The 13769-nt window shown below is 40.0% G+C and overlaps 1 protein-coding gene across 1 annotated transcript in view; it reads right to left on the reverse strand.

Moving 5' to 3' along the window:
- Positions 1-13769, reverse strand: part of LOC134316959 (NACHT, LRR and PYD domains-containing protein 12-like) — a 512992-nt gene that overhangs the window by 246411 nt on the left and 252812 nt on the right. Inside the window, exons 8-10 of the mRNA XM_062997547.1 lie at positions 8397-8570; positions 5805-5978; positions 2170-2343 (exon numbers count right to left, since the gene is read on the reverse strand). Coding sequence (XP_062853617.1) covers positions 2170-2343; positions 5805-5978; positions 8397-8570 — 522 coding nt within the window. The remainder of the gene's footprint in view (positions 1-2169; positions 2344-5804; positions 5979-8396; positions 8571-13769) is intronic.

The raw sequence follows: 13769 nt of genomic DNA on the forward strand, positions 1-13769 counted from the left end.
TCTGTCTCCATTACTGAATGACTGTACCAGTCTGGTTACTCCTCTCTGACTCATTACTGAATGACTGTAACAGACTGGTTCCTCCTCTCTGACTCCATTACTGAATGATTGTACCAGACTGATTCCTCCTCTCTGACTCCATTACTGAATTACTGTACCAGACTGGTTCCTCCTCAGTCTCCATTACTGAATGACTGTAACAGACTGGTTCCTCCTCTCTGACTCTAATACTGAATTACTGTACCAGACTGGTTTCTCCTCTCTGACTCTAATACTGAATTACTGTTCCAGACTGGTTCCTCCTCTCTGTCTTTATTGCTGAAAAACAGTACCAGACTGGTTCCTCCTCTTTGTCTCCATTACTGAATTACTGTAACAGACTGGTTCCTCCTCTCTTACTCCATTACTAAATAACTGTACCAGACTGGTTCCTCCTCTCTGTCTCCGTTACTGAATTACTGTGCCAGACTGGTTCCTCCTCTCCATTACTGAATAACTGTACCAGACTGGTTCCTCCTCTCTGTCTCCATTACTGAATGACTGTACCAGACTGGTTCCTCCTCTCAGACTCCATTACTGAATAACTGTACCAGACTGGTTCCTCCTCTCTTTCTCCATTACTGAATTACTGTACCACACTGGTTCCTGCTCGCCATTACTGAATTACTGTAACAGACTGGTTCCTCCTCTCTGACTTCATTACTGAATTACCAGACTGGTTCCTCCTCTCTGTCTCCATTACTGAATTACTGTACCAGACTGGTTCCTCCTCTCTGTCTCCATTACTAAATTACTGTACCAGACGGGTTCCTCTTCTCTGTCTCCATTACTGAATGACTGTAACAGACTGGTTCCTCCTCTCTGACTTCATTACTGAATTACTGTACCAGACTGGTTCCTCCTCTCTGACTCCATTACTGAATTACTGTACCAGACTGGTTCCTCCTCTCTGTCTCCATTACTGAATGACTGTACCAGACTGGTTCCTCCTCTCTGTCTCCATTACTGAATAACTGTACCAGACTGGTTCCTCCTCTCTGTCTCCATTACTGAATTACTGTACCAGACTGGTTCCTCCTCTCTGACTCCATTACTGAATTACTGTACCAGACTGGTTCCTCCTCTCTGTCTCCATTACTGAATTACTGTACCAGACTGGTTCCTATGCTCCATTACTGAATTACTGTACTAGATTGGTTCTTCTTTTCTGACTCCATTACTGAATGACTGTACCAGACTGGTTCCTCCTCTCTGTCTCTATTACTGAATGACTGTACCAGACTGGTTCCTCCTCTCTGTATTTATTACTGAATGACTGTACCAGACTGGTTCCTCCTCTCTGTCTCCATTACTAATTTACTGTACCAGACTGGTTCCTCCTCTCTGTCTCCATTACTAATTTACTGTACCAGACTGGTTCCTCCTCTCTGACTCCATTACTGAATGACTGTACCAGACTGGTTCCTCCTCTCTGACTCCATTACTGAATTACTGTACCAGACTGGTTCCTCCTCTCTGTCTCCATTACTGAATGACTGTACCAGACTTGTTCCTTCTCTCTGTCTCCATTACTGAATTACTGTACCAGACTGGTTCCTCCTCTCTGTCTCCATTACTGAATGACTGTACCAGACTGGTTCCTCCTTTCTGACTTCATTACTGAATGACTGTACCAGACTGGTTCCATCTCTCTGTCTCCATTACTGAATTACTGTACCAGACTGGTTCCTCCTCTCTGTCTCCATTACTGAATTACTGGACCAGACTGGTTCATCCTCTCTGTCTCCATTACTGAATGACTTTACCAGACTGGTTCCTCCTCTCTGACTCCATTACTAAATAACTGTGCCAGACTGGTTCCTCCTCTCCATTACTGAATTACTGTACCAGACTGTTTCTTGCTCTCTGAAAATTGTAGCTAAAATTGTTATTGTATTTCCAGCAGGCAGTGTGTGTGGGGGGGGTGGGGGGGAGCTAATAGTGTTATATTTATATTAACTGTTAGTTTAGTCTAATAATGAGACCGTTTCAATGTTCAGCTTTCATTAACAATAATAATTATTATTATTATTTAGATTTGATCCTAAATCCTCTGTTTCTGTCTCACTATTAGAGAAGATGAGTTAGTGAGGAGCAGCTCATGTGTGATTCTCAGAGAGATGATCTTACCTCAGTATCTCCAGTTTACAGTGAGGATTCTTCAGTACAGCAGAGAGACGCTTCACTCCTGAATCTCCTAGTTTATTATTAGACAGATTGAGTTCTCTCAGGTGTGAGGGGTTTGATCTCAGAGCTGAAGCCAGAGCAGAACAACCTCCATCTGATACAACACAATAATTCAACCTGCAGAGAGAACAATGATCCACTCTTCATTCTCTCAGTTCTAGAGGAACTTAATCATCTACAGAGTCACTACAGTCTACAATCAGTGTGGATGAATCTCTGTGAAACAGCAAAATCAACAAAGTACAAATAAAATAAGAAGATGTGGCTGATCTCAGGTCTCTGGTTTCTTTTAGATCTTTCACACTTCTTATTACTTGGTATAAAATGGTAATAATGAGGGTGTGGTTGTGTTTTGGTGCTGCTTTATTTAAAGGGTTCTGATTATTTGGTTGGATATAAACCACATTTTTCTTTTTGTGTTAATTTGCTGGTTTGATCAGAATTGAAGGTTTCTGTGCTGACCTGGTGGATCACAAAAACAATGATGTGAAATTCTGAAGGTTTCAGGTGGAAAAAGAGCGGCTAGAGCTAAAGCTTCAACAGAGGGAGATACACCACAAAGAGCTGGTGGAACTGAAGGGGGACAAACGTGACATCATGTCTAAGAAGCTTTCTATGATGGAGTTTGAGCAAACCAGGAAATTCTGTGTCGATTATATACTGCCCTCCATACAAAGTCATGTACATAGCCAAGTAACAAAAGTAAATGTAAATAAACTTTAGTGATTTTTTTTTTACTAAAGGATCTATAAAATGCTTTAATTTGGTCAGTGTTTTTAATTTTAACATTTTCCTAAATTAAAATATTTAAACCTTAAAATACAATTAAAGAATACACACATTTTTATACTCGGAATGGAATGAATGACCTAAAAATGTTGTTGCCATGCATAGAACCAGAGTGTTCGTTTTTAAAAGACAAATTAGCTGCATTTATTGTTTTGTGCACATAAACTTTAAGTTAAGAAGTAATTAGTGAGTTACGAATGGGTCAGACTACTCGGAACTTACCAACAAATTTAAATATTACGTTAATTACGAAGGGTTTCGGTTCCTCCTCTCTGTCTCTATTACTGAATGACTGTACCAGACTGGTTCCTCCTCTCTGTCTCCATTACTGAATTACTGTACCAGACTGGTTCCTCCTCTCTGTCTCCATTACTGAATGACTGTACCAGACTGGTTCCTCCTCTCTGTCTCCATTACTGAATTACTGTACCAGACTGGTTCCTCCTCTCTGTCTCCATTACTGAATTACTGTACCAGACTGGTTCCTCCTCTCTGTCTCCATTACTGAATTACTGTACCAGACTGGTTCCTCCTCTCTGTCTCCATTACTGAATGACTGTACCAGACTGGTTCCTCCTCTCTGTCTCCATTACTGAATTACTGTACCAGACTGGTTCCTCCTCTCTGTCTCCATTACTGAATGACTGTACCAGACTGGTTCCTCCTCTCTGTCTCCATTACTGAATTACTGTACCAGACTGGTTCCTCCTCTCTGTCTCCATTACTGAATTACTGTACCAGACTGGTTCCTCCTCTCTGTCTCCATTACTGAATTACTGTACCAGACTGGTTCCTCCTCTCTGTCTCCATTACTGAATTACTGTACCAGACTGGTTCATTCTCTCTGTCTCCATTACTGAATGACTGTACCAGACTGGTTCCTCCTCTCTGTCTCCATTACTGAATTACTGTACCAGACTGGTTCCTCCTCTCTGTCTCCATTACTGAATTACTGTACCAGACTGGTTCATTCTCTCTGTCTCCATTACTGAATTACTGTACCAGACTGGTTCCTCCTCTCTGTCTCCATTACTGAATTACTGTACCAGACTGGTTCCTCCTCTCTGTCTCCATTACTGAATTACTGTACCAGACTGGTTCCTCCTCTCTGTCTCCATTACTGAATTACTGTACCAGACTGGTTCATTCTCTCTGTCTCCATTACTGAATTACTGTACCAGACTGGTTCCTCCTCTCTGTCTCCATTACTGAATTACTGTACCAGACTGGTTCCTCCTCTCTGTCTCCATTACTGAATGACTGTACCAGACTGGTTCCTCCTCTCTGTCTCCATTACTGAATTACTGTACCAGACTGGTTCCTCCTCTCTGTCTCCATTACTGAATGACTGTACCAGACTGGTTCCTCCTCTCTGTCTCCATTACTGAATTACTGTACCAGACTGGTTCCTCCTCTCTGTCTCCATTACTGAATTACTGTACCAGACTGGTTCCTCCTCTCTGTCTCCATTACTGAATTACTGTACCAGACTGGTTCCTCCTCTCTGTCTCCATTACTGAATTACTGTACCAGACTGGTTCATTCTCTCTGTCTCCATTACTGAATTACTGTACCAGACTGGTTCCTCCTCTCTGTCTCTATTACTGAATGACTGTACCAGACTGGTTCATTTTCTCTGTCTCCATTACTGAATTACTGTACCAGACTGGTTCCTCCTCTCTGTCTCCATTACTGAATGACTGTACCAGACTGGTTCATTCTCTCTGTCTCCATTACTGAATTACTGTACCAGACTGGTTCCTCCTCTCTGTCTCTATTACTGAATGACTGTACCAGACTGGTTCATTCTCTCTGTCTCCATTACTGAATTACTGTACCAGACTGGTTCCTCCTCTCTGTCTCCATTACTGAATGACTGTACCAGACTGGTTCCTCCTCTCTGTCTCTATTACTGAATGACTGTACCAGACTGGTTCCTCCTCTCTGACTCCTTTACTGAATGACTGTACCAGACTGGTTCCTCCTCTCTGTCTCCATTACTGAATTACTGTACCAGACTGGTTCCTCCTCTCTGTCTCCATTACTGAATTACTGTACCAGACTGATTCCTCCTCTCTGACTCCATTACTGAATGACTGTACCAGACTGGTTCCTCCTCTCTGTCTCCATTACTGAATTACTGTACCAGACTGGTTCCTCCTCTCTGACTCCATTACTGAATGACTGTACCAGACTGGTTCCTCCTCTCTGTCTCCATTACTGAATTACTGTACCAGACTGATTCCTCCTCTCTGACTCCATTACTGAATGACTGTACCAGACTGGTTCCTCCTCTCTGTCTCCATTTCTGAATGACTGTACCAGACTGGTTCCTCCTCTCTGACTCCATGATGAAAACTTTAATGGATTTATGTTCATTCCTGTTTTTTATTAATGTTGATTATGTTGATTTGTGTTTTCATCAGGCAGTGAGGGGGGCAGCTAATAGTGTTATATTTACATTAACTGTTAGGTTTGTCTAATATTATTATTATTATTATTATTATTATTAATCAATGTTCATGAGTGACTGTTACACAGTGTGACTGCTTGTTGATTGAGCATTATAATCTGTAGAGAAACGGTATCTCACTTCTGTATATGCTGAAGGTAAATAATGGAAGTGACAAACTAAACTAAAAACTAAACTATAACAGATCATTTCCTCTCTTAATTTAGGAAAGACACAACTTCCATTCAAACCTAAATCCTCTGTTTCAGTCTCACTATTAGAGAAGATGAGTTAGTGAGGAGCAGCTCATGTGTGATTCTCAGAGAGATGATCTTACCTCAGTATCTCCAGTTTACATTGAGGATTCTCCAGTACAGCAGAGAGACGCTTTACTTCTGAATCTCGTAGTTCATTATCAGATAGATCGAGTTCTCTCAGGTGTGAGGGGTTTGATCTCAGAGCTGAAGCCAGAGCAGAACAACCTTCATCTGATACACCACACTTATACAACCTGTAGAGAGAACGATGATCCACTCTTCATTCTCTCAGTTCTAGAGGAACTTAATCATCTACAGTGTCACTACAGTCTACAATCAGTGTGGATGAATCTCTGTGTAACAGTAAAATCAACAAAGTACAAATAAAATAAGATGTGGCTGATCTCAGGTCTCTGGTTTGCTGTTCTAATCAGAAATGCAGGTTTATGTGCTGACTTGATCGATCTGCAAAACAATGATGTTGTGCTTGTTACTGTTATGGAAAATTTTAATATTATGTTTAATATTACTTGGATATTAGTATTATGTTGCTTGGAATGAAGGTCTAACACTTAATGGGATGTGACTAGAGCAGTATAAAGACAGGCCAACACTTTTGTTCCTGGTTCTTCAGCTCCACGGCTGTAAGAACCCACAATCGTTCCAATAAATTCTCCAATCCAGTCAACTGTAATCTTTATTTTATCATTTCACCTTATACACTGCCTGGCCAACAAAAAGGTCACACACTCTAATATTTGGTTGAACCGACTTTAGCTTTGATTACGGCAGACATTTGCTGTGGCATCGTTTCCACAAGCTTCTGCAATGTCAAAACATTTATTTCTGTCCAGAGTTGCATTAATTTTTCACCAGGATCTTGTATTGATGATGGGAGATTTGGACCATTGCACAAAGTCTTCTCCAGCACATCCCAAAGATTCTCAATGAGGTTTAGGTCAATGTGGTGGCCAATCCATATGTGAAGAACCTGCTCCCTGAAGCACTCTTCCACAATCTGAACCCGATGAATCCTGGCATTGTCATCTTGGAATATGCCCGTGCCATCAGGGAAGAAAAAATCCATTGATGGAATAACCTGGTGGTTTAGTATATTCAGGTAGTCAGCTGACCTCATTCTTTGGGCACATAACTTTGCTGAACCTAGACCCTGACCGACTGCAGCAACCCCAGATCATAGCACTGTCCCCACAGTCTTGTACGGTAGGCACTAGGCATGATGGGTGCATCACTTCAGCCGCCTCTCTTCTTACCCTGATGCGCCCATCACTCTGGAACAGGGTAAATCTGGACTCATCAGACCACATGATCTTCTTCCATTGCTCCAGAGTCCGATCTTTATGCTCCCTAGCAAATTTAACCTGTTTTTGCAGGTTAGCCTCATTGACAAGTGGTTTTCTTAAGGCTACACAGCTGTTTAGTCCCAATCCCTTGAGTTCCCTTCACATTGTGTGTGTGGAAATGCTCTTACTGTCACTATTAAACATCCCTGAGTTCTACTGGAGTTTTTCTACCATTTGATTTCACCAAACGTTTAAGTGATCACGGTCATTCAAGATTTTTTTCCTTCCACATAGCTTCCTCGAAGATGATGCCCCCCCCCCCCCCCCCCCCCCACTGTCCTTCCACTTTTTAATAATGCGTTGGACAGTTCTTAACCTGATTTTAGTAGTTTCAGCTTCTCCTTAGATGTTTTCTCTGCTTGATGCCAATAATTTGACCCTTCTGAAACAGATGAACATCTTTTCCACGACCACAGGATGTGTCTTTCCACATGGTTGTTTAACAAATGAGAAGCTACTCACTGCATATGTTAGGGTTAAATAACTTGTTGCCAGCTGAAACAACAAGCAGTAAATATACAATGGGAGGCTCTTACCTATTTGCTTAGTTAAATCCAGGTGGTGACCTTTTTTGGCCAGGCAGTGTATATTTCCACGACAGCACTTTCTTTTAAAACCCTGAACTAACTGTAAATACTTGATCATTAAGATCATACTTGGTATTGATGAGATATTATTTTATTTACTAAATGTTAATAAAACTATTTTTTGTCTGGTTTATAGTTGATTAGAGATGAGAACTCCAGATGGTCAGATAGTTCTGTATTCATTAAAATTTAATACAAAAAATTATCATGTCTTTGGTTTATACTGTATATAATTGTACTAAATTTGTTTACAAATTTGAACAAGTCAAGTCAAATTTATTTGTGTAGCCTTTTCTGCAATAGACATTATCTTAAACCAAAATCCCTTGTTGAGAAGGGGTTGAACAGAGCAGACGGTCAACTTAATTGACTTAACTTTAATCTGATCATGTACTGGTTATGAGTTAATTATCATCAACCTACATCAAGGTTGTAATATATTAAGGTTTTTAAATACAAAAGAGCAGCTATTAGGAATCTAACATTGTAAGATGTTCTGATCTGGTGTAATAGCAGTAAAACATGAATCAGAAGTAATTCCTCCTCTTAGACTGAAGGACTCAGTATTGTTACAGGTTTAATTTTATAGATCATTTCCTCTCTTTATTTAGTAAAGACACGACTTCCATTCAAACCTAAATCCTCTGTTTCAGTCTCACTATTAGAGAAGATGAGTTAGTGAGGAGCAGCTCATGTGTGATTCTCAGAGAGATGATCTTACCTCAGTATCTCCAGTTTACAGTGAGGATTCTTCAGTACAGCAGAGAGACGCTTCACTCCTGAATCTCCTAGTTTATTATTAGATAGATGAAGTTCTCTCAGACTGGAAGATTGTGAGCTGAGCACTGAGGTCAGAGCTTCACAACTTTTATCTTTTAGTTCACACGAACCAAGCCTGAAAAAAAAACATGATAGTTCATCCACTAACATTAATGCAGACGATCTACTGATCTAAATCTGGTGGATTAAATGTATTAAAAATAAATTTAGACTTGATTAAATCTGTTATAAATATAGTAACTAAGGTACCAACCTTCTTCTAAATTCAGACTGGTTCCTCCTCTCTGACTCCATGATGAAAACTTTAATGGATTTATGTTCATTTATGTTTTTTTTTTTAATGTTGATTTGTATTTTCACCAGGCAGTGAGGGGGGGCAGCTAATAGTGTTATATTTATATTAACTGTTAGTTTTGTCCAATATTATTATTATTAATAATCAATTATTATGAGTGACTGTTACACAGTGTGACTGCTTGTTACTGGTGTGCGATACTGCAAAATTTGGTATTGATCCAAAAGTAAATACAGGGCCAGTATCACCGATATCGATCCGATACCGATACTTTTTTATTAATTAAGGTAGATGCATCATCAAATTGCTAAATCTGAATGAATTTTCATGACATTTAAGTGTATTATTGTAATACATAAATTTTTGTAAGTAGCTGCTCTCAGTAGGGTTGTAAATAAATTCAGTTGTTTAAAACTCAGATTTCTTGTTTCTGGTGCTTTACTTTCTGACAACGTTACCATCATGGTGTATCACCACAAATCGGCTAACTCATACCACATAGTTGTGTTTGCTGGGTGAATACATTTGTAGATTTTTAATAGTGACTGTTCTTAACCCGATTTTAGTAGTTTCAGCTTTTCCTTAGATGTTTTCTCTGCCTGATGCAGCCAATAATTTGACCCTTCTGAAACAGATTAACATCTTTTCCACGACCACAGGATGTGTCTTTCCACATGGTTGTTTAACAATTGTTTAACAATTAAACAAGAAGCTACTCACTGCATCAGTTGGGGTTAAATAACTTGTTGCCAGCTGAAACAATCACCCATGCAGTAATTATCCAATGGAAGGCTCTTACCTATTTGCTTAGTTAAATCCAGGTGGTGACCTTTTTTTGGCCAGGCGGTATATTTCCACGACAGTACTTTCTTTTAAAACCCTGAACTAACTGTAAATACTTGATCATTGAGATCATACTTGGTCTGATGGGAAGTTGTAGCCTAGCGGTTAAGGTACTGGACTAGTAAGCAGAAAGACGGTTCAAACCCCACCACTGCCAGGTTTCTACTGTTGGGCCCTTGAGCAAGTCCCTTAACCCTCACTTGCTCAGACTGTATACTGTAAGTCGCTTTGGATAAAAGCGTCAGCTAAATGCTGAAAATGTATTGATGAGATATTATTTTATTTACTAAATGTTAATAAAAGTATTTTTTTTGTCTGGTTTATAGTTCATGATTAGAGATGAGAACTCCAGATGGTGAGATAGTTCCGTATTCATAAAAATGTAATACAACCCCAATTCCAATTAAGTTGGGACGTTGTGTAAAACATAAATAAAAACAGAATACGATGATCTGCAAATCCTTTTCAACCCATATTCAATTGAATACACAAATATAAGATATTTGATGTTTAAACGGATCAACTTTATTGTGTTTGGCAAATATTCACTTATTTTGAATTTGATGCCTGCAACACGTTCCAAAGAAGTTGGGACAGGGGCAACAAAAGACTGGGAAAGTTGAGGAATGCTTAAAAAAACACCTGTTTGGAACATTCCACAGGTGAACAGGTTAATTGGAAACAGGTAAATGTCATGATTGGGTATAAAGGGAGCATCCTGGAAAGGATGGGGCGAGGTTCACCACTTTGTGAACAACTGCATGAGCAAATAGTCCAACAGTTTAAGAACAACGTTTCTCAACGTGCAATTGCAAGGAATTTAGAGATTTCATCATCTACAGTCCATAATATCATCAAAGGATTCAGAGAATCTGGAGAAATCTGTGCAAGTTAGCAGCAAGGCCGAAAACCAACATCGAATGCCCGTGACCTTCGACCCCTCAGGCGGCACTGCATTAAAAACCGACATCATTCAGTAACGGATATTACCACATTGGCTCAGGATCACTTCAGAAAACCATCGTCAGTGAACACAGTTCGTCGCTCCATCTACAAGTGCAAGTTAAAACTCTACCATGCAAAGCGAAAGCCATATATCAACAACACCCAGAAACGCCGCCGGCTTCTCTGGGCCCGAGCTCATCTGAGATGGACCGACACAAAGTGGAAAAGTGTCCTGTGGTCTGACGAGTCCACATTTCAAATTGTTTTTGGAAATCATGGACGTCGTGTCCTCCGGGCCAAAGAGAAAAAGGACTGTCCGAATTGTTATTAGCGCTAAGTTGAAAAGCCAGCATCTCTGATGGTATGGGGGTGTGTTAGTGCCCATGGCATGGGTAACCTGCACATCTGTGAAGGCACCATTAATGCTGAAAGGTACATACAGGTTTTGGAGCAACATATGCTGCCATCCAAGCAACGTCTTGTTCAGGGACGTCCCTGCTTATTTCAGCAAGACGATGCCAAGCCACCTTCTGCACGTGTTACAACAGCGTGGCTTCGTAGTAAAAGAGTGCGGGTACTAGACTGGCCTGCCTGCAGTCCAGACCTGTCTCCCATTGAAAATGTGTGGCGCATTATGAAGCGCAAAATACGACAATGGAGACCCTGGACTGTTGAGCAACTGAAGTTGTACATCAAGCAAAAATGGGAAAGAATTCCACCTACAAAGCTTCAACAATTAGTGTCCTCAGTTCCCAAACGCTTACTGAGTGTTGTTAAAAGGAAAGGTGATGTAACACAGTGGTAAACATGCCCCTGTCCCAACTTCTTTGGAATGTGTTGCAGGCATCAAATTCAAAATGAGTAAATATTTGCAGAAAAACTATAAAGTTTATCCGTTTGAACATTAAATATCTTGTCTTTGTATTCAATTGAATATGGGTTGAAAAGGATTTGCAAATCATCGTATTCTGTTTTTATTTATGTTTTACACAGCGTCCCAACTTCATTGGAATTGGGGTTGTGCATTTTTTATCATGTCTTTGGTTTATACTGTATATAATTGTACTAAATACATTTATAAATTTGAACAGGTCAAGTCAAATTTATTTGTAGAGCCCTTACAAGAGACATTATCTTAAAACAACTACAGAATCCAGGATCGACAGACCAAAATCCCTTGTTGAGAAGGGGTTGAACAGAGCAGACTGTCAACTTAGCTGACTTAACTTTAATCTGATCATGTACTGGTTATGAGTTAATTACAACAAGAAGGTTGTATTATATTAAGGTTTTTAAATACAAAAGAGCAGCTATTAGGAATCTAACATTGTAAGATGTTCTGATCTGGTGTAATAGCAGTAAAACATGAATCAGAAGTAATTCCTCCTCTTAGACTGAAGGACTCAGTATTGTTACAGGTTTATTTTTAAAGATAATTTCCTCTCTTTATTTAGTAAAGACACAACTTCCATTCAAACCTAAATCTTCTGTTTCAGTCTCACTATTAGAGAAGATGAGTTAGTGAGGAGCAGCTCATGTGTGATTCTCAGAGAGATGATCTTACCTCAGTATCTCCAGTTTACAGTGAGGATTCTCCAGTCCAGCAGAGAGATGCTTCACTCCTAAATCTCCTAGTTTATTATGAGACAGATAAAGTTCTCTCAGACTGGAAGATTCTGAGCTGAGCACTGAGGTCAGAGCTTCACAACTTTTATATTTTAGTTCACACGAACCAAACCTGAAAAAAACATGATAGTTAATCCACTAACATCAGAGCATCATCTATTGATCTAAATCTGGTGGATTAAATGTATTAAAAATAAATTTAGATTTGATTGAAACTGTTATAAATATACTAACTAAGGTACCAACCTTCTTCTAAATTGTAGTAAAATAAATTGTGCTTCAGATCATCATTTTATACGTTCTATAAGTGCACCATTGTGAAAACTACATTTACTTATGATTGAGATTATTGTTGTAAAACACATTTTTTAAATGCTTGCTAAAATCCACTATATGTTGTTTCTCTTACTCAATACTTTAGTACACATGAGAATTGTAATAAAAGCATCATGTAATGTAAACGTTTACCATAATAACTTCTGTTATAGAATAAAGCCTAGAGCTGAAAAAGTCTAATAAAATTATATTAGACTTTTGAGTTAGACTTTTATATTTAGACATTTCAAGTCTGTTCATACAGAATAACTTTATTTTAACATCCTATACCCGACAGGAACTTTTGGATATTGGTCTAAGGTACTCCAACAGTTTTATCGCCAATCTTCGACTCATCCCTGAACACCAAATCATCCAAAACACCGGAGGCTAAGCACTCTAACTGGCCGGGCAGAAGTGCTCGCAGGCCGCGTCGAGAACGTAAACAAAGGCGAGGGAAGCGCGGAGGGCTAAAAGCTAAGCTAAAGCTAACACCGCATCGGCTTTTGTTACCCAGCATTTTTCTTGCTAATGTGCGGTCTTTGGTGAACAAAATGGATGAGATACAACTTCGCATCACCTGCAGTAAGAGACTTATGGACTGTAATATCATGATTTTCACAGAAACATGGCTAAATGGCGGCATACCCGACAATGCTATTGAGCTAACCGGACGCAACACACTCATTTATAGTTGCACGTGATTTTAATCACTCAAACTTAAAGACACACTCCTGAAACTCCACCAGCATGTTTCCTGCAATACAAGAGGAAACAAAACTTTGGATCATGTTTATACAAACATCGCTGTAGCTTACACTGCGACCCCCCTCCCCCACCTGGGACAGTCAGACCATCTTTCTTTGTTTCTCATCCCTAAGTACTCTCCACTCATCCAACGTGTGAAGCCATCAACATCAACCATTAAGGTGTGGCCAGCGGGGACATACGCTGTACTTCAGGACAGGTTCCAACACACGGACTGGAGTATGTTTGCTTCACAGGCTACTTGTGGCTCTCGCACGGATATCGACACTTACACCTCCTCTGTGCTGGACTATATCAAAACCACCACTGACAGTGTTACCACACAGAAACAGATCACCACGTACCCAAATCAGAAGCCATGGATGAATAAGGAGGTGTGTTGTCTGTTGAAAGCCCGCAACATCACCTTCAGAACAGGTGATGCACAGGCCTACAGCAGCACATCCAGGGCAAACCTGAGGAGGGGCATCAAAAAGGCCAGGCAACTGTATCAACATGCTTCAAATCCACCTCCATCATACC

Source organism: Trichomycterus rosablanca, chromosome 1, assembly GCF_030014385.1.
Source record: "Trichomycterus rosablanca isolate fTriRos1 chromosome 1, fTriRos1.hap1, whole genome shotgun sequence".
Lineage (NCBI taxonomy): Eukaryota > Metazoa > Chordata > Actinopteri > Siluriformes > Trichomycteridae > Trichomycterus > Trichomycterus rosablanca.